This window comes from Drosophila subobscura, chromosome J (assembly GCF_008121235.1).
Source record: "Drosophila subobscura isolate 14011-0131.10 chromosome J, UCBerk_Dsub_1.0, whole genome shotgun sequence".
Taxonomy (NCBI): domain Eukaryota; kingdom Metazoa; phylum Arthropoda; class Insecta; order Diptera; family Drosophilidae; genus Drosophila; species Drosophila subobscura.
Window position 1 is genome coordinate 12634789 of NC_048532.1, and position 15096 is coordinate 12649884.

The 15096-nt window shown below is 48.9% G+C and overlaps 7 protein-coding genes across 11 annotated transcripts; 4 read left to right on the plus strand and 3 right to left on the minus strand.

Moving 5' to 3' along the window:
• Positions 1-105: 105 nt before the first annotated feature.
• Positions 106-3528, plus strand: LOC117893296 (major facilitator superfamily domain-containing protein 8). Of its 3 annotated transcripts, none has more exons than XM_034799870.1 (6): positions 106-244; positions 1491-1745; positions 1808-2314; positions 2381-2532; positions 2588-3184; positions 3243-3528. In XM_034799870.1, the coding sequence occupies exons 2-6, from the start codon at positions 1554-1556 to the stop codon at positions 3379-3381; spliced, it is 1587 nt and encodes a 528-aa protein (XP_034655761.1). In that variant the 5' UTR covers positions 106-244; positions 1491-1553; the 3' UTR covers positions 3382-3528. The 3 variants fall into 3 exon arrangements, with proteins under 3 accessions (XP_034655761.1, XP_034655760.1, XP_034655762.1); XM_034799869.1 differs by lacking the exon at positions 106-244 and adding an exon at positions 343-676; XM_034799871.1 differs by lacking the exon at positions 106-244 and having other exon boundaries at positions 1591-1745; positions 1812-2314.
• LOC117893299 (RNA-binding protein lark) lies at positions 3529-5780 on the minus strand. The gene is made up of 4 exons (XM_034799875.1): positions 5647-5780; positions 4452-5312; positions 4123-4361; positions 3529-4052 (listed from the first exon to the last, which is right to left on the minus strand). The coding sequence occupies exons 2-4, from the start codon at positions 5151-5153 to the stop codon at positions 3935-3937; spliced, it is 1059 nt and encodes a 352-aa protein (XP_034655766.1). The 5' UTR covers positions 5154-5312; positions 5647-5780; the 3' UTR covers positions 3529-3934.
• A 98-nt stretch (positions 5781-5878) lies between these two features.
• LOC117893293 (N-acetyltransferase eco) lies at positions 5879-8896 on the plus strand. 2 transcript variants are annotated; one of them, XM_034799866.1, is made up of 3 exons: positions 5879-7772; positions 7821-8451; positions 8510-8896. In XM_034799866.1, the coding sequence occupies exons 1-3, from the start codon at positions 5978-5980 to the stop codon at positions 8712-8714; spliced, it is 2631 nt and encodes an 876-aa protein (XP_034655757.1). In that variant the 5' UTR covers positions 5879-5977; the 3' UTR covers positions 8715-8896. The 2 variants fall into 2 exon arrangements, with proteins under 2 accessions (XP_034655757.1, XP_034655755.1); XM_034799864.1 differs by having other exon boundaries at positions 5879-8451.
• Positions 8897-8969: 73 nt separating this feature from the next.
• Positions 8970-10043, plus strand: LOC117893302. The gene is made up of 3 exons (XM_034799879.1): positions 8970-9129; positions 9343-9777; positions 9835-10043. The coding sequence occupies exons 2-3, from the start codon at positions 9484-9486 to the stop codon at positions 10006-10008; spliced, it is 468 nt and encodes a 155-aa protein (XP_034655770.1). The 5' UTR covers positions 8970-9129; positions 9343-9483; the 3' UTR covers positions 10009-10043.
• LOC117893304 lies at positions 10007-10717 on the plus strand. The gene has a single exon (XM_034799881.1). The coding sequence runs from the start codon at positions 10043-10045 to the stop codon at positions 10214-10216; it is 174 nt and encodes a 57-aa protein (XP_034655772.1). The 5' UTR covers positions 10007-10042; the 3' UTR covers positions 10217-10717.
• On the minus strand, positions 10705-14600 carry LOC117893292 (structure-specific endonuclease subunit SLX4). 2 transcript variants are annotated; one of them, XM_034799863.1, is made up of 5 exons: positions 14461-14600; positions 13811-14370; positions 12878-13750; positions 12780-12824; positions 10705-12693 (listed from the first exon to the last, which is right to left on the minus strand). In XM_034799863.1, the coding sequence occupies exons 1-5, from the start codon at positions 14520-14522 to the stop codon at positions 10886-10888; spliced, it is 3348 nt and encodes a 1115-aa protein (XP_034655754.1). In that variant the 5' UTR covers positions 14523-14600; the 3' UTR covers positions 10705-10885. The 2 variants fall into 2 exon arrangements, with proteins under 2 accessions (XP_034655754.1, XP_034655753.1); XM_034799862.1 differs by having other exon boundaries at positions 10705-12708.
• On the minus strand, positions 14398-14971 carry LOC117893303. The gene is made up of 2 exons (XM_034799880.1): positions 14751-14971; positions 14398-14693 (listed from the first exon to the last, which is right to left on the minus strand). The coding sequence occupies exons 1-2, from the start codon at positions 14873-14875 to the stop codon at positions 14525-14527; spliced, it is 294 nt and encodes a 97-aa protein (XP_034655771.1). The 5' UTR covers positions 14876-14971; the 3' UTR covers positions 14398-14524.
• Between the last annotated feature and the right edge of the window lie 125 nt (positions 14972-15096).

Genomic DNA, 15096 nt, shown 5'->3' on the forward strand with positions numbered 1-15096 from the left:
TCGATGCAACCTTGTTGTGCTACCTCACCATGCGGGCGGAATAAGCAACAGTTCTGTGGCACCACTTAAAACGGGCGTATTTATTTGAATATATCAGCAAGAACATAAAGACGTTGATTTCACCAACAATTATATTGTCAAAAGTGTACACATCAATATTCGTTATAGTTATAGTTAACATTCCTCCTTTGACCGCGCCCTCTTGCGGTTGCGTTGCCGCAGCTACGCTCCATCGCTGCAACAGGTAGCTAACAAAATTGGTAAAAAAAAAAAGGTGCATGCGAGTGAACGAACTGAAGCGAACCCTTTCCCCCATTCCCACAAAGAGTGCAAGAACAAAGGGGGGCTTGCTATTCATGTCATTTACTGCGAGATATATGTGGCTTCAGCTGAGAGAGCGTCAATGTGTACGAGACGAGTGTTTTAACGTTAAAGAGAGTGCAGACCAAAAAAGAGAAAATGAAAACAATTCATTTATAAACGATAAACGAATATGTGCATGTTAATTTGTGTCGCTTGTATATAAGGAAATAATATACATAACAACAAATAAGTAAATATGTAAATGTGCCCTTGCCAAATACTTATTGCTCTCGAATGTGAAATCAATTCAAAATCAAATACACAAGCCAAGTGAAAGAGAGTGAGAGCGTGAGCAAATACGAATATGTAAAAGGTGATTTGAAAGACCATTAATATTGACTCCGATCAATGTTCGGTCAACTAGTTGCTTCGCTACATTTGTTTCTGCTATTCCCCGTGTGTGTATTTGTGCGTGTGCGTGCTAAGATCCCCCAACCAGAACAAGGGAACCGTTTGTCTGCCGTTAACTGGAACCAAGGGAGTCCAAACTCAACAGAGAGAGAGAGAGAGAGAGAGCCAACCTATTTTTAGCCAGACTGCTGCATCGCTGCTCGGCGCATTCAGCCCCATGGGAGAGCTAATCTCAAAGTCTGGAATTGAATTCCGAACAAATCAGTGCAAAAGGAAAGGGGAATGTAGTCTGTGGATTTCTTTGATCCTCTTGTGACGAGGCGAAATTTATACAAAATTTTGAATTGGGCAATTCGATAAATAAAATCATGTAATAAAATGGCAGGGTTCCCTTCTACCGTTATCTATGCCATGATATAGCCGTACCGATAGTGCCGTTAACTAAAGCACACACAGAAACACACACGCGTAATGGAATGGGAGAAAGAAAACAGCTGCACTGAATCAGTCTGCGATTGTCTTTATCTTTTATAATTTGTTGAGATAAGTTGGTCAAAGCAAACTGTTTCTGGGCAATGGGGAGGATAATCCATTGAAGTGGCATGTTCTGAAGTCTTTATATAGCGGGAAGCCCTTGCTTCAGCTGGCGATATTATCAGCTAGAAATACTCGTACGAGCACGACCGATCAAAGGGCATTTTAGTTTACATTAAAAAAACATTTACAAACAAGACATACATACATATGTACAATTCTGTCAATCGAAACACTTACAGAATGAAACAGCCGGAGGCGAGGCATTGATTAATCCACTGAAAGACATATAAAACAGGATCAGCATGGAGTGGGTGCGCAAAATGCGAACACGCATGGCAACCAAAAGACTGCCCGAGGATGTCGACGATGGACTGGAGACGCTCGAGGAGTACACGCAGCGCTGGCGCTCCGTGCGCATCATTTACTTTACAATGTTTCTGATGGCGCTGGGCTTCAGCATCATCATCACGGGCATATGGCCCTACCTCGTCAAGGTGAGTGTCTCTTTGGTTCAGCTCCGTGTGACCTGCGAAATCTTATGCAATTCTCACTCCAGCTAGATCCCAATTCGGGAAAGGAGTTCATGGGTCTGATAGTCGCCGCCAATCCGCTGGGTCAGATGATATTCAGTCCCATATTCGGCTGGTGGGGCAACAAGCTGGGCACCATTCGTCTCCCGCTGCTCATCTCGCTGGCCCTGTTCACCGTAGCCAGCGGCATGTACTCCTCCTTGGAGCTGGGTCCGCCCAATGTCAAGTACTGGATGCTGGCGTCTAGATTTCTGATTGGCGTCAGTTCAGCGAACATTGCCCTGTGCAGATCCTATCTATCCGCAGCCACGCGGATCAGCGAACGCACCCATGCCGTCTCCATGGTGTCCCTGGCCCAGGTCTTGGGTTTCATCATCGGCCCGACACTCCAAGCGGCTGTCACACCGCTGGGCCCCATAGGTCATGTCTGGCTGTGGGGCAAGATGCACATGAACATGTTCACGGGCGCCGGCTGGATCAACGTGATCATGAGTTTGTGCAACTTCATGATGTTCCTGCCCGGCGTATTCGAGGTAAGTCACAAGTGAATGAAGTTTGCGTTGAACTCTTACCTAAATGTTTGTCTGCTCTGCTTTTAGGAACACAAAATAGCCGCTCGCGAGGTTATGGTCATGCAGGGTGGCACCTCAGAGCGTGATACGTGGAAGGGCATCAAGCCGAGCTACCTCTCCGCCTGGACCCTGATTGTGGCCTTCTTTGTGCTCGTCTTCAACTTTGTGCTCCTCGAAACGTAAGTTCTTCCAAACGCTGAGAGCTTGAGTGTTTCATGTTTCATCTTCTTCCAGCTTGGGCACATCGTTAACGATGGATATGTGGGCCTGGACGCACGAGCAGGCGCTCTGGAACATGGGCATCATGATGACAACTGCGGCCATAGTGTCGCTGGTGACATTCGTGATGATCGAGCCGCTGTGCAAGCTGTTTGCCGAACGTTACGTGCTCATCTGGGGCGGCTTCTCGCTGATGGTACTGGGCCGTGTGCTCTTCCTGCCGTGGGGACCCGATCCGCCCAAGTTGGCCTTGGCCTACAATGCCAGCCTCAATTTAAGCTTGGACGATCCCGCCTATCTGGGCTGCCCACCCACGCAGGAGTGGTGCGGTGACATCCCAGCCGTCTCCCTGACGCAGTTCATCATTGGCTTTGCCCTCACCTCCGTGGGCTATCCAATTGGCGTGACCCTCATACAGACGATCTTCTCCAAAGTGCTGGGGCCCCGGCCGCAGGGCGTCTGGATGGGCTGGATGACGGGCTCGGGCTGCCTGTCGCGCGTCTTGGGCCCCGTCTTTGTTGGCTCCATTTACACGAGGTTGGGCACGTACTGGACCTTCGGGGTTACATCATTCATGATGCTCGTGGCAATGATTGCGCTGCAGTTCGGCAAGTGAGTTGTTTGCACCAAGATTTCGTCTCTTCGTCAATTAATTCTGCTTTCCTTTCAGTCGATTGCTCATCCCGCCTACGTTTGACAAGCCAGCGCCGGTGGAGCTGCAAGAACTGAATAAGCTGAATGGCGCACAAACAGAAGACAACTCACCGGATGAATCGCTCCTTACCGATAAGCTCACTGATCCCACCTAATCACAGGTCCAGCTGCCTGTCTTAGCTGTAGGTCAACGTTGCAATACTGCCTTTAGAATGTAGTCCTTGAGGATCCTAGATTTACATATCCTTCCTTCCCCCCACAAGTGGTAGATAGAAACCAATATATTCGTATATTTTTGCATATTTTCGACTGCTTTCGATTCTTTATTGTTACACACAAAACTTCACAATATTCAATAACGTTTTGATCGTTTAATTGCTGGACAGGGCATGAGCAGTCGTTGTCTAGTTGGTGTGTGTAGGTGTGTGTGGGGCAGGGGTTCTGGCCAAGCATAATGGGGGAAAATGCTGCGACAAATATGGGGTATTCTCTTGTTTAAGTTTACGATTAGTGTTAGTGTGGTAAAATACGAATACGCGGCAGCTACAAGTGTGAAAATGTGGTCGACAGCAGCCACACAACACATTCCGTTGCTGCTGGCGACCAAACCAGCTGAGCAGCCACAAGTCTGTTTGTGTTCACAATATGTTTGGGTATGGGATCGAAGGCGACTGCCACTCAGCTGCTGCCGTGATAGTAAAACTCATCTCAGTAGGGCGCATAGCGGCGACCCGGTGGAGAGGGACCGCGCATGCCGCGTGACGATATCATGCGATCGTCAAAGGAATCGCGACTAAAGTCCTCATAGCCATGGGGTGTGGGCGAGCTAAGGGAAGAGGAAATGGCATTGATTAGGAAAGACATTCGAAGAGGTTTTAACTGTTTTTTCCACATACCCATAGCGACTGATTCCATTGCTGCTGCGTGGCGGCGGTGGTGAGCGACGGCTGAACATGGTGTCATATCCACGTGTGACGCTGCAGGAGCGCAGGCTGCCGCTCAACGGAGGCGGCAATGGCATGGGCTCGCGACGTGAAATCGGTGGCGGTGGGAAGTCGCGCATACGCGATGACTGATAGCGGCGCTCGTACAAGTCGCGTGAATCCTCGAAGCGGCGGTCATAGTAATCATAATCCTGTGGAGGCAAAGATAATCAATTAGTGGCTGTGATGCGTGGGGGGAGGGTGAGCGTTGGATGATGTTTTGAAATGTATGCTGCATTTACCCTAAAGCCGTCCATAATGCGATCACGCAGGAATGGCGGCGGAGGTGGTGGTGGCGGATAGGGATCACGACCGTACATACGATCTCTGTAGCCGCCGGCACTGAGCGGCGATGGCGGTTCGCGTCCACCTCCGGTGCTGCCATAGAGGCGCGGACACTCTTTCGACCAATGACCGGAACGGCCGCAACGATAACACTGCTCCGGATCGCCCATGCCCGGCTTGGGGCGCACACGACTAGTCGATACTTGAACCTTGAGCGGTTGGCCATCGACCACGCGACCGTTCAACTCCTTGATGGCATCCTGCACATCACCCACACAGTCCAGGTGCACGAACCCATAGTTGCGCACAATGTCGCACTCGACGACGGTGCCGTATTTCTGAAACAGCTCACGCACCTCCGGCGCCCGCGTTTTATCGGTTAGATTTCCAACGAAGATTTTCGTAGTGGGCGTGTTGGGGGCGCGACGACTTTTGGCCGCCTCCACTTTGATGGCATTATCGTTCAAAACGTAACCGTTCAAGTTCTGTATGGCATCGCGACCCTGCTGTTCGGTTTCCATGTGCACAAACCCATAGTTCTTGACCACATCGCACTCGACGACTGTACCGTATTTCTCGAAGAGCGCACGCAGCTCGGTAGCCTGAGTTTTTTCATCGAGATTCCCGATGAATAACTTGAACGTGCCGGCTCCGGGCATGGCGGCAACGGGTTCCGCTGCGTTGTCGTCCACGGTTCTTGCGTTTCTTGAAATTGGGGGCAAATCCGTACGTACGCGGCGGCGTTTGTTGGCGGGGCGGCGGTTTCTTTATCGCGATTGCGACGACAGCGACGGCAGGTACGAGGAGATAACCGCGACCTCAAAGTGAAAGAAGAAAACAATGCAATTTTCATCTTGTTCGAACCAATGTGCTAAAAGTCATTAAACAACAGGAGCGCGTATGGCATATGCCGCGAACGTCTGGCATGGATTCTATATACTACCACTTTTGTATACAATACTTTCTTGAGGAGGCGAGGCGAGGCAAAGCGGGCACGTCATGCACAATGTCTCGCATTAATTGGCGTCGGCACAAGTACATACACAAAAAAAGATGGCGGCGACAGGCTCACAGATTCATTTTTTCACGGTTGCAGTGGTTCGTCGGGGCTGCCGCTTCAACAAACTCGAGAATGATCTGAACACGACTTACCTGTATATGATGCAAATTTAGCTTTCAATGCCCCACAAATTTGTACAAATTATTTATTTCTAGTTGAAATTTTCAGAATCTTTTCCTTTGTCCCAAGTGTGACCGCCGATTGATCGATCAAATATACCGACAGACCCTCGGATATATACCGAAATATACCTACTCTTCTGTCAAACTATCGACACACACAAAAATATAGCATTGTCCACGCAGGGTTGTTTTCAGACAGTGTTGGCTAACAATAATTGTTTGGCTTTGCGCAGCACTAGGCGGCCAAAAAAAGCGGGATTCTGAATTTGGAGTTAATGCGAATTAAATTGTGTGCAAAATTATGGAGACGCCAAAGGGTAGTGGATATTCCACACGCCCCGAGCGCACGCCCACCCCCCGATTGTCTGAGCGTAAGAGGCAATTGTTTCGCAGCCGCAGCACCAATCTGGATCAGTTTGATGACGACGAGGACGTTCGAATCCTTGGAATTTCACCACTGAAGCCCCATGCCAGCTCCAAGAAGCCCAGCCAACTCAAGTTTGATGAGGAGCCTGCGGGCAGACAATTGCGCAGCAGCACGAGCAGTTCGCCGGAGACCAACAAGGAGAACAAAAAGATACGTGGAGGAGGAGAAGGAGTTGTCGTGGCGGCCACCGAACAGCTGCCGCTTTTGTTTAACAAAACAATGTGCATCAATAGCAACAGCAATAGCAGCAGCATCAGCAGCAGTCCACGCACGCCCAGAGTGAAGAAGAGTCATGTGATTATTTCAGAGTCGGATGACGATGGAGGAGATGATGCAGCTGGCAATCCAATCCGTCGAGTGGCCACAAAGCGGGTGCACACAACGGATACGTCAGCAGTGGCTGCTTCGTCGCACGATTCGGATACGGTATCGCCGGAAACTAAGCAGAGGAGGACCAACCCGGAGGGGAGCATTCCAACCATGGCATTCTATTCCCACAGTGCAACACCCAGCTGGACACCCAAATCGGGCAGGTCGAGGCAACAGAAAGAGCAGCAGCAGCGCAGTGGCAAGGCGAAAACCTCACCTACATGTCGGCCACGGTTGGGCATCAATAAGGGAGTGCGCCACAAGATACGGAAACCCAATCGCCTCGTGCCGCACCAGCACTTGCCTCCCACCGATATTGATCTACTTCTGGGCTCGCTGCGCAATGAGAAGCTCAAAAATTTGATCACCAAGAAACGGGAGGAGCGCGCCCAGGTGGAGCAAGTGCACCAAATCCTGCACAGTGCTCGCGATCCAATTAAGATGGCCAAACCGTTGAGTGTGATAGCTGCCGATGATGCTAACAACAATATGCCCGAGGGTACGTGGCAACAGACCTCGGACTTCTCCGATCTGAGTGAAGAAGAGGAAGAGCAGTCCGATCCAGCTGTGGAGCTCGAGCCCATTATACCGCTGATACGCCATGATGCGGTCACCGTCTCCCCCCCAGAGCCGACGGACCTGAGCAAGCGCAAGTTCTTCAAGTCGGGCAAGAAGAGCGGCACGTGCATGGAGGTCAGGATCACGGACAACATCAAAGCCAGTGTGAGTCACGGGCGGATTTCTCTGATCCAGCCCCCCGTGAAGAAGGCACGCAGAGTGCGCGTCAAGTCTGCCACCTTATTCTCAGCGGAACAGGCCACAGTGGATGCAATTCTCAGGAATCTAAATGACACAGTCGTGGACGAGATTATCGAATCGAGTGAACCAGAGCCCAAGACGACGGCTGCTCCCATTGTGGCGGAAGAAGCTGCAATGAATGTGGAGGATGCTGCCATGGAGGTGGAGGAGGCCCCCGAACTTGTGCAAGAGTCAATAGTAACTGAAAGTGTTCAGGTTCACGATCAAGACTCCGTTCCAGATCCCTTTGCTAGATTTCGGCAGCGACTGCCCTACAACACCGATGATCCAGAGATCATGGAACAGCAGCAAATTCTGCTCGAGTTCCTGATTAGCAACAACATCTGTACGGATGAGTATTTCGAGTACTTCATCGGCGATCCCGACAGCCACAAGGAGGAAGCCACGCGGATTGTCGATCAGTTGTATATGGTGGTCCAAGCTGAACAGTCGGCACAAGAGGCTGCCATACGATCGGAGGCAGAAGCGGTGATGGAGGAGAAGCCGGAAGTGGAGATGGAGAAGGAGAGAGAAGTGGAGATGGAGAAGGAGCCAGAAGTGGAGATGCAAAAGGTGCCTGAGGCGGTGATGGAGAAGGAGCCAGAAGTAGAGATGCAGAAGGAGCCAGCGCCAAAACTCTTTCCCATATTCACACAACGTCTCCAGCCTGTTCCTCAGAAAACCACGAGGCGAAAGCCGGGCACCTCGATGCGACTGCAGTCGGCGGCCACTGGGTCCAATCAGTATCAAATCGACGCTGGACAGAAGGCATTCGGAGCGAGGCAATGTCAGCAGTGCGGTTTGGTCTACACCGTCCACGAGCCAGAGGAGGAGAAACTGCATCGAGAGTACCACAGTTCCATCCATATTTTACGCTTCAAGGGCTGGCTCGACGAGGACATTGTGGCCGTGTGTCCAGAGTGGTCCAACGATGGACGAATTATACGCATCAATGAACGTGCACCTGCAGTGCGCCTGGACAGGTTTAAGGCCATTATTAGTGTGGTGGATAAGGAGCTTGGATACTCTTCGTACATTGTGCCAAAGGAATTTTACGCCTTTTTCGCCATACAGAAACAGCAAATTGTGGGCTTTTGCCTGGTGCAGCCCCTTGCACAGGCACATCGCTTCGTTCATGTCGATGGAACGGACTACTTCAGCGAGGAGACATACGAGGCCAGGTGAGAATATTCTCCTTTCCCCATTAATTCCATTAATGAAAATCTCGCCCTTTTGCAGCTGCGGCGTGTCTCGCATTTGGGTGTCTCCTCTGCATCGCCGTCGAGGAATAGCCAGCCAGTTGATAAGGACTGTACAGAGTCATACCATCTTGGGACAGAAAATCTCCATGGATCGGATTGCTTTCAGCACACCAACCGACGATGGGCGGGCGTTGGCGCGTTGTATTACGAGAACCGATAGTTTTTTGACCTACGACCAGTGATGACAATCAGGAAGGGAGCGAGCAAGGGGAACTTGCCCGGGCTATTGAATAGCTGGAGTTATGAATGTTTGATATAGGAGTGCTTCGGAACCTGTTTTAGTTGTTAAGCCAGTTTGATTATGATACTTGCGGATATTGTGTGGAATTAAAGCTATTTTCTATTAATATACAAAATATTTATTCAAAATATATTTAGCTGTCGATCGATATAATCGGTAAAAGCCTGCTTGCGATGCTGTTAGTGCCACCACTGTGCGTTATCGATACTCGATACCAATCTGAGCCAGGCTTTGGGCGTTGTTTTTTTCGTGTTTGTCGCTTAAATTTGTTAAATTAACTAAAACGTTTGAGTGCATTTGCTAAACTCTGAATGAGACTGTCTCGAACCGCAGTGGCAATAAATCGTGCGCAGATGGTAAGTGCCGGCAGGTGGTTTAAACAGTCTAGACCTTTCGAGCTGATGCCTTCCGCTGTGTTTGTTCTGCTGACGCCACGCCCAATGTGACAATTGGGAAGTGGCTAGGGTAGGGTAGGAGAGCTGTGCTCAAGTTTGGGGTGCATGCAGCGTGTGAGCTGGTTGTTGTGCGTGCTTCGTCATCATTTCTTATTGTCTGCTTGTTCGTTTCAGACAATTAAGTGTTGTGCTGGTTGGGAGCAAGAAGAAGAACGTCTAGTGGCTAATCCTGCAGGCCATTGACCCGCTCTTAGACGGCGGCGCAAACCACACCCATACCAATAAAACCCAAACAAGCCGAGCTCCTGTGGGACTATGTCCACAATCGAAGAGGAACGTAAGGCATACGAAAAGAATCCCTACTTCACCGGTCACATCTACGGCAATTTCACGCCATTTTATGTGACTATTGGCATCTGCACGGTTGTACTTGGCTCAATAATCATATTGAATATTATCTTGGGCTGCTGCTCCAAGTATCGCCAGTACTGGCAGGACAGACACACAGGCAACCGCTGGTTGGTGTCCATTTGGTCTGCAACTCCGCACAAACAGCCGCCATTGGACTTTACTGAACTGAAAGACGCCTCATACTTCCAGCGTTTCCATGTGAGTGGTGGGCGACAACAAAACAAAGAACCAAACTAACAAAATTTCTCTATGCAGCCCACGACCCATCAGCAAGTGTTCCCCGACGAAGTGGTTATTGGCGTTGACGAGTTAGAGCCCATTCATTCGGCGCATCATCAGCGTCCGCCACGCCCAGAAGGTCGTACTCTGCATCACCAGCGTCAGCGCGAGGAATACGTAGAGCTGCAAAAGCGTGAGAGTGACATCTAAAGTGAAGGTAAAGTAAAGTAAAAAACAATCAGCCATGGCCCTATATTTCCTGTACCCCGCTGTGGCCGCCCTCGCCATGTTCATCGTCGGCGTCATCATAATTATGCTGCGCTATGGGCCACGTCTCTGTGGCCTGCGCCATCATGCGCTCCCTGACAACCACGATCTCAGGGAGAAGACATACGAGCATGAGATTAGCTATGCCTAATACGATGCGCAATCTTTCTTCAATTACAATTAACATTTATACATTCCGGCAATGTATATTGCTATCTATATATCTACCCCACGAAACTAACCTTAGTCACTGTAAGTTGTCCCCCCACTAACCGTCTATTTGCACCCCAAGAATAATTATTTTGCATGCAGTACAAATAGCTTCATTTAGGGTCCAAGCAGAACCCTTTTTCTATCCATCATATCAAGACAAATGTGCCTTCAATGTAGAGACTCGTGAGTAAATTATGCCGTCCAAGTGTCTTCTAGTATTGTAAGATCCTCCAATATGTATTTAAAATTAAATGTATTTACACCCACTTTTTGAGAGAAGTTTACAGAGTCTGCATTTAATCCTGTAATCCTCCATTTCGATTCGTTTATTTCTCTAAAGCAAACTCTATACATTTGTATTTCGTTCTCCCTTTGTAAACCCAGACCCAAAATGGTACAGTAAACCAATCAAATAAAGCTCCAATATACATTTCCGTAAGATATCGATCATTATTTCGAATCATTAATAATTATAACAGATTTGTTTTGAATTTATAAATTTTAGAGAGCATAATTTAAACGGGCAAAGGGCGCCCAATAACAAAGTGTCAAATAATAATTAATTATAAATGTTTTTCTAGGAATAAGTGCAATGGAATGCTGGCAGCTATGACCTCTTGGTCGTCGCCTTTCTTGGTTTCTTTCTCACATGTCGCTCCGCTTGCTTGGCGGGTGCCGCCAGCTCATACCGAAATATAATGCAGCGACGATCGAAGAAACACTTCAAGTCCTTGGGCTCATACCGATGACCCATTTGCTTCAGATGCAAGTAAACTTCCTGCAGATCAATGGGCTCGTACATCAGCACACTCTCATGAAGCTTGGGATTGGCACACAGAAGATTGTGCCAGGCGATGTGGAGCGGCACCAGCGGTTGGGCCGTCTTCTTGGACACATTCGTCTGCAGCACATAGAACTCAAAATTGTCGCTTAGGCTGAGCGGCACGGACTGCGAGAAGCGTAGCAAATCCTGCCCAGAGGCTTCGGTGTTGAATTTGAACTCCAAAATGGGTTCTGTAGGCGTCAGACAGGCTTCATCGTTGGCTGAATCTAACAGTCGGGTGCGAGGTTTCTCCGACATCACGGGTGTGGATTTGGAGCGTGGCATAGGGTCCTGAGCCAACAGTTTTGCCTCCACGGGCTGCATAATGGGATGAGTTTGATTGTAGATAAATTCAAGCATTTTCACGGCCTGTTTTCGCTTCAGCGGCTTAATTCCATAATTGTACAGCTGCTGAAGGATCTCTGACTCTGGCATTAGTGTGAAATCGGGCTTGGGCGTATGACAAACACGAACGGTGTACACATTTCCATTGACCTCCAACTGTTCAGGCTCTGTAGATGATGACTTTCTGGGCGTTGTAATGGCAGGCAACGTAGGCTCTCTGCTTTCACCCATTGATGTTACCTTTTTGGGCGTTGAAAGTTCCGGCAACGTTGGCATTCGGATTTCAGCCGTCAGCAGACGATCCAGACCGCTTGGCATCGTATCTGTGCTCGCCTCAATGGTTGATTCCTTGCAGTTTGGAAAAACCAACTGATCAAAATCATCGAATTCATCAGCAAACAAATCGTCGTCCTGCGTGACAAGCAAATCATCAAATTTATGGCTACTCTTGCGCGATAAAGGCTTGATGGGGGCATCAAGGAAGGATGCCTCTGACCAGTTTATATCGCTGTGCGATTCTGGTAACTCATTTCTGGCGGGGCTCATTATTTGCGAGAGCGTAAAGGGCTCAGAGTGTGCCGCATCAAGTATCCCAAACTCTGCACGCTCCCTGCTCAGAGCGCTCTTATTCGGCGAGCGTGAATTTTGCGACTTATTCGAGATTGTGGGCGAAGCCATTAGGTAGGCATCCAAGTCTTCTTCAGTCTTAAAGTAGGGCACAGCTCGCTTTTTGGCTACGGGTGAGGAGCCAGGACTACTGTCGGAGCTCTGATTATCCCAGTTATTGAGCTTTCCCGTTTTGTTGGCCTTCCAGATGGAGTAATTAATTTCCTCATCGGAGAGCATGATCACATCATTGTCTTCATCGCTTTCATCGTTTTGGGTCAGATCGATGCTTGCATCCGACTGCATGCTGAAGGGTGAAGCAGCAGACAGTGCAGGCTGCTCGGAGGATGAGTTCATTTTCCAGTTTAAGGGACTCTTGAAGCTGTTATCCGTGGACAGGCTGACGCTTCTTCTAAAAGAGCTTCGCGAAAAGTTCAAATCACTAAAGCTGCAGCTGGGATTCGTGTCATTTGGAGCTGTGAACGATGAATTCTCCGACTCCTTGTCTGTGGCACTCAGTGCAAGTTTATCCTTTTGGCAACTTGAATCCATAGCCGGACTGCAGTTGAGATTGCCTGATTCAAATGCTTGACTAATGCTCAAGATATCCGTGCTGAGATATGCCTTTGGCTCATCGAATTCTGGCGTGGAATGTTCTTGTGTCAGATCAATAAAGCATCCGTTGGATGCTGTGATTTGTGATTTATTATTTATTTTAATCCCTTACCTTTAGTATCCAACTGCTCAGGTGTAGCGTCGCTTACAGTTTTAACTAAAATCAGAATAAAATCAGTAAAAATTACTCGCTTGTGCCTAAAGCTTTACCTTCATCGCTTGAAATGGAATAAACTTCTGAGCAAATTGCTGGTTCCTGGTTGTGTGTACCCTCCACTTCTGTCACTGGACTCGCACTATCGCTTGTGGTTATGTTCTTATAAACTTTCAAAGAAAACTCCTGATTTTCCTTTGGTTCTTCCACTGGCTCATCGTCAGAGTCGGCAAACAGATCGGGTGACACACAGCGCGCTGTTGCTTGTGGGGGAAGACTGCTGGGCTTGAGGTCTTCTGGGTTTACATCTTCAACCATTTTGGCACGCTTATCTGGCGGCTCCTTCAATGGACTGCTGCCAGTGGAGGAGACCTCTACCTTAGGCTCTTCTTCCTCTTCGCTCAGGTTCTCCACCAGCAGCTTCTCCAGTTCATCGAGTTCCTCTTCAACTTGTTGCTGATTTTCGTAATGCTTTTCCAGCTCATTGTAGGCGATTGCCATTTGCTTAATCTGCTGGCGGGTTTTCGTACTAATTCGCTCTGGGGACAAGTCACGGCCCTGTATGGCAGCCCAGTCCTTGAGCAAATGATGGGCAGGCGTGTGACTTACTTCAATCAAATTGGATACAAAGTAGATGCCTATATCCCCAACTGGACCTTCACAGGGCTCATGTACAATGGCAGACTGGCTGTCGGTTTGCAGTTCTCGGAGCACAAAACTAATTAGCTTATAGGGTGGCATTAAACGTTCCTCCTCACTGAGCTCTTTCGTTCGCACTTGTTGAGCCAAAAAAGCAGACACCTTGTCCTCCAGCTTCTTTTGCTGCAGCTCGGGATTACGCAGCGTGAGGGGAGTGAATTTGTTGGCCCATTTGCAGCGACGACTACCCCTGCCGGAGACGCCGGGCAGCACCGCCAAGCTGTTGTAGTCTGTGGGAACAGGAATTTGGGTTTAATTATGAATATGGAAACTGATCGGAGGGTACGCACCTTCCTTGGCGGCTGTGCGAAAGCCGTACTTCTGTAGCCTACGTCGAACGTTCTCTGTGGCTGCTCCAGCATTGTCGCCCACCACATCGACGGGCGCATCGTCATCGTCATTCAAACGCAGGTGCCCGTGCTTCTCAGCCTCCGATTTGGATAGCGCCAGCGCCATTTCAATATCATCTGGACTGAAGTTATCCGCCATGCAATGCTGTGCAGTTACCTCGGCGAAGATCTGCTCATTCCGCAGGAAATTGCTAATGCTCGGCTGTTGCTTGCTGCGACCGCGTCCCCGGCGTGGAGCACTCGAACTGCTGCTGCTGCCCTTCAGCTTGGGCGCCTTTTTGGGCTTTGGACCCGGTGGTTCAAAGACATTGCTATTGCGTATTGGCCTGATTCGTGGTTCCGCGGCAGCCACCTCAGCAGCGGCTGCTGCTGGTAGTACATCCTCTCGACAGCGATTTTCTGTGTCATCCTCTGTTCCGACTCTTTCGGGTGGTGTAGCAAAGAAGGAGGATAGTGTGGATGTGTTGGAGGCTGCTGCTGCCTTGCTGCTGCGCGTCGTTCTTGGAAGGGAACAGAAAACAATGCTGTTGGTTAGATAACTACATTTTATTGTGCAACAACTACGAAAACATGTTAAAAATTACAATTACCGAAGCTTTTTGGACTCTTGCTGCAAGTTTTTAAAGTTCGCTCTTCGCGTCTGTCGATCCATGCTTAGCGTTCCGTTCTTAGATTCTCGGCCTCGTCGATGGCGTCTCTAATGAATTGGCCCGGACGCGGTGCTCCAAATTCGAACAATGCCTTTCTGTCCTTCTCCTGCTCCGAGGGCGTCAGTAGTGTCTTACACAGCTTCTCGTTTGACAAGCGCTGCATGGGCGTTAAGCTGTAGAAGAGCGGCATTATTTTTGATTTATGAAACACCATTTCCGGGTTACATTACCTCCAAATTCCGAAGCAGACAGCTCCAGCTGCTAGCAGAGCGTAGGCAAAGCGATTCCTGTAGATATACGATGGTGTGCCTTGAGTGCGTCTGGGCTTTCGCTTGGTTGCATCAATTCGATCCATTACTACAGTAGCCGCACAGCGCAGTATTATATAATTAAAAACATTTTAATTTCGCAAGGAGGCAGGAACACAAAACACGGCGTTGATCGATAAGGGTTGTCACCTCAACTAGGGAAACTCTAAACAGATGTTTAAACTAGGAAATCAGTGTACTAAAGCTTAAAATAAGCTAACAAAAATTCAAGAAAAAGTACTATATTAAGAATTTAATTGCTAATATT

Bases quoted from the DNA above. Each gene is read 5' to 3' on its own strand.
- LOC117893296 (XM_034799870.1), top strand. From the start codon at position 1,554: ATGGAGTGGGTGCGCAAAATGCGAACACGCATGGCAACCAAAAGACTG. The intron at 1,746-1,807 runs GTGAGTGTCTCT...TTCTCACTCCAG, and splicing joins TATGGCCCTACCTCGTCAAG to CTAGATCCCAATTCGGGAAA. The intron at 2,315-2,380 runs GTAAGTCACAAG...CTCTGCTTTTAG, and splicing joins TCCTGCCCGGCGTATTCGAG to GAACACAAAATAGCCGCTCG.
- LOC117893299 (XM_034799875.1), bottom strand. From the start codon at position 5,153: ATGCCCGGAGCCGGCACGTTCAAGTTATTCATCGGGAATCTCGATGAA. The intron at 4,362-4,451 runs GTAAATGCAGCA...TTGCCTCCACAG, and splicing joins GCATTATGGACGGCTTTAGG to GATTATGATTACTATGACCG. The intron at 4,053-4,122 runs GTATGTGGAAAA...CTCTTCCCTTAG, and splicing joins AATGGAATCAGTCGCTATGG to CTCGCCCACACCCCATGGCT.
- LOC117893293 (XM_034799864.1), top strand. From the start codon at position 5,978: ATGGAGACGCCAAAGGGTAGTGGATATTCCACACGCCCCGAGCGCACG. The intron at 8,452-8,509 runs GTGAGAATATTC...GCCCTTTTGCAG, and splicing joins GAGGAGACATACGAGGCCAG to CTGCGGCGTGTCTCGCATTT.
- LOC117893302 (XM_034799879.1), top strand. From the start codon at position 9,484: ATGTCCACAATCGAAGAGGAACGTAAGGCATACGAAAAGAATCCCTAC. The intron at 9,778-9,834 runs GTGAGTGGTGGG...TTCTCTATGCAG, and splicing joins CATACTTCCAGCGTTTCCAT to CCCACGACCCATCAGCAAGT.
- LOC117893304 (XM_034799881.1), top strand. From the start codon at position 10,043: ATGGCCCTATATTTCCTGTACCCCGCTGTGGCCGCCCTCGCCATGTTC.
- LOC117893292 (XM_034799862.1), bottom strand. From the start codon at position 14,522: ATGGATCGACAGACGCGAAGAGCGAACTTTAAAAACTTGCAGCAAGAG. The intron at 14,371-14,460 runs GTAATTGTAATT...TTCCCTTCCAAG, and splicing joins CAAGAGTCCAAAAAGCTTCG to AACGACGCGCAGCAGCAAGG. The intron at 12,825-12,877 runs GTAAAGCTTTAG...TTCTGATTTTAG, and splicing joins TTCCATTTCAAGCGATGAAG to TTAAAACTGTAAGCGACGCT.
- LOC117893303 (XM_034799880.1), bottom strand. From the start codon at position 14,875: ATGGATCGAATTGATGCAACCAAGCGAAAGCCCAGACGCACTCAAGGC. The intron at 14,694-14,750 runs GTAATGTAACCC...GCTCTTCTACAG, and splicing joins GTCTGCTTCGGAATTTGGAG to CTTAACGCCCATGCAGCGCT.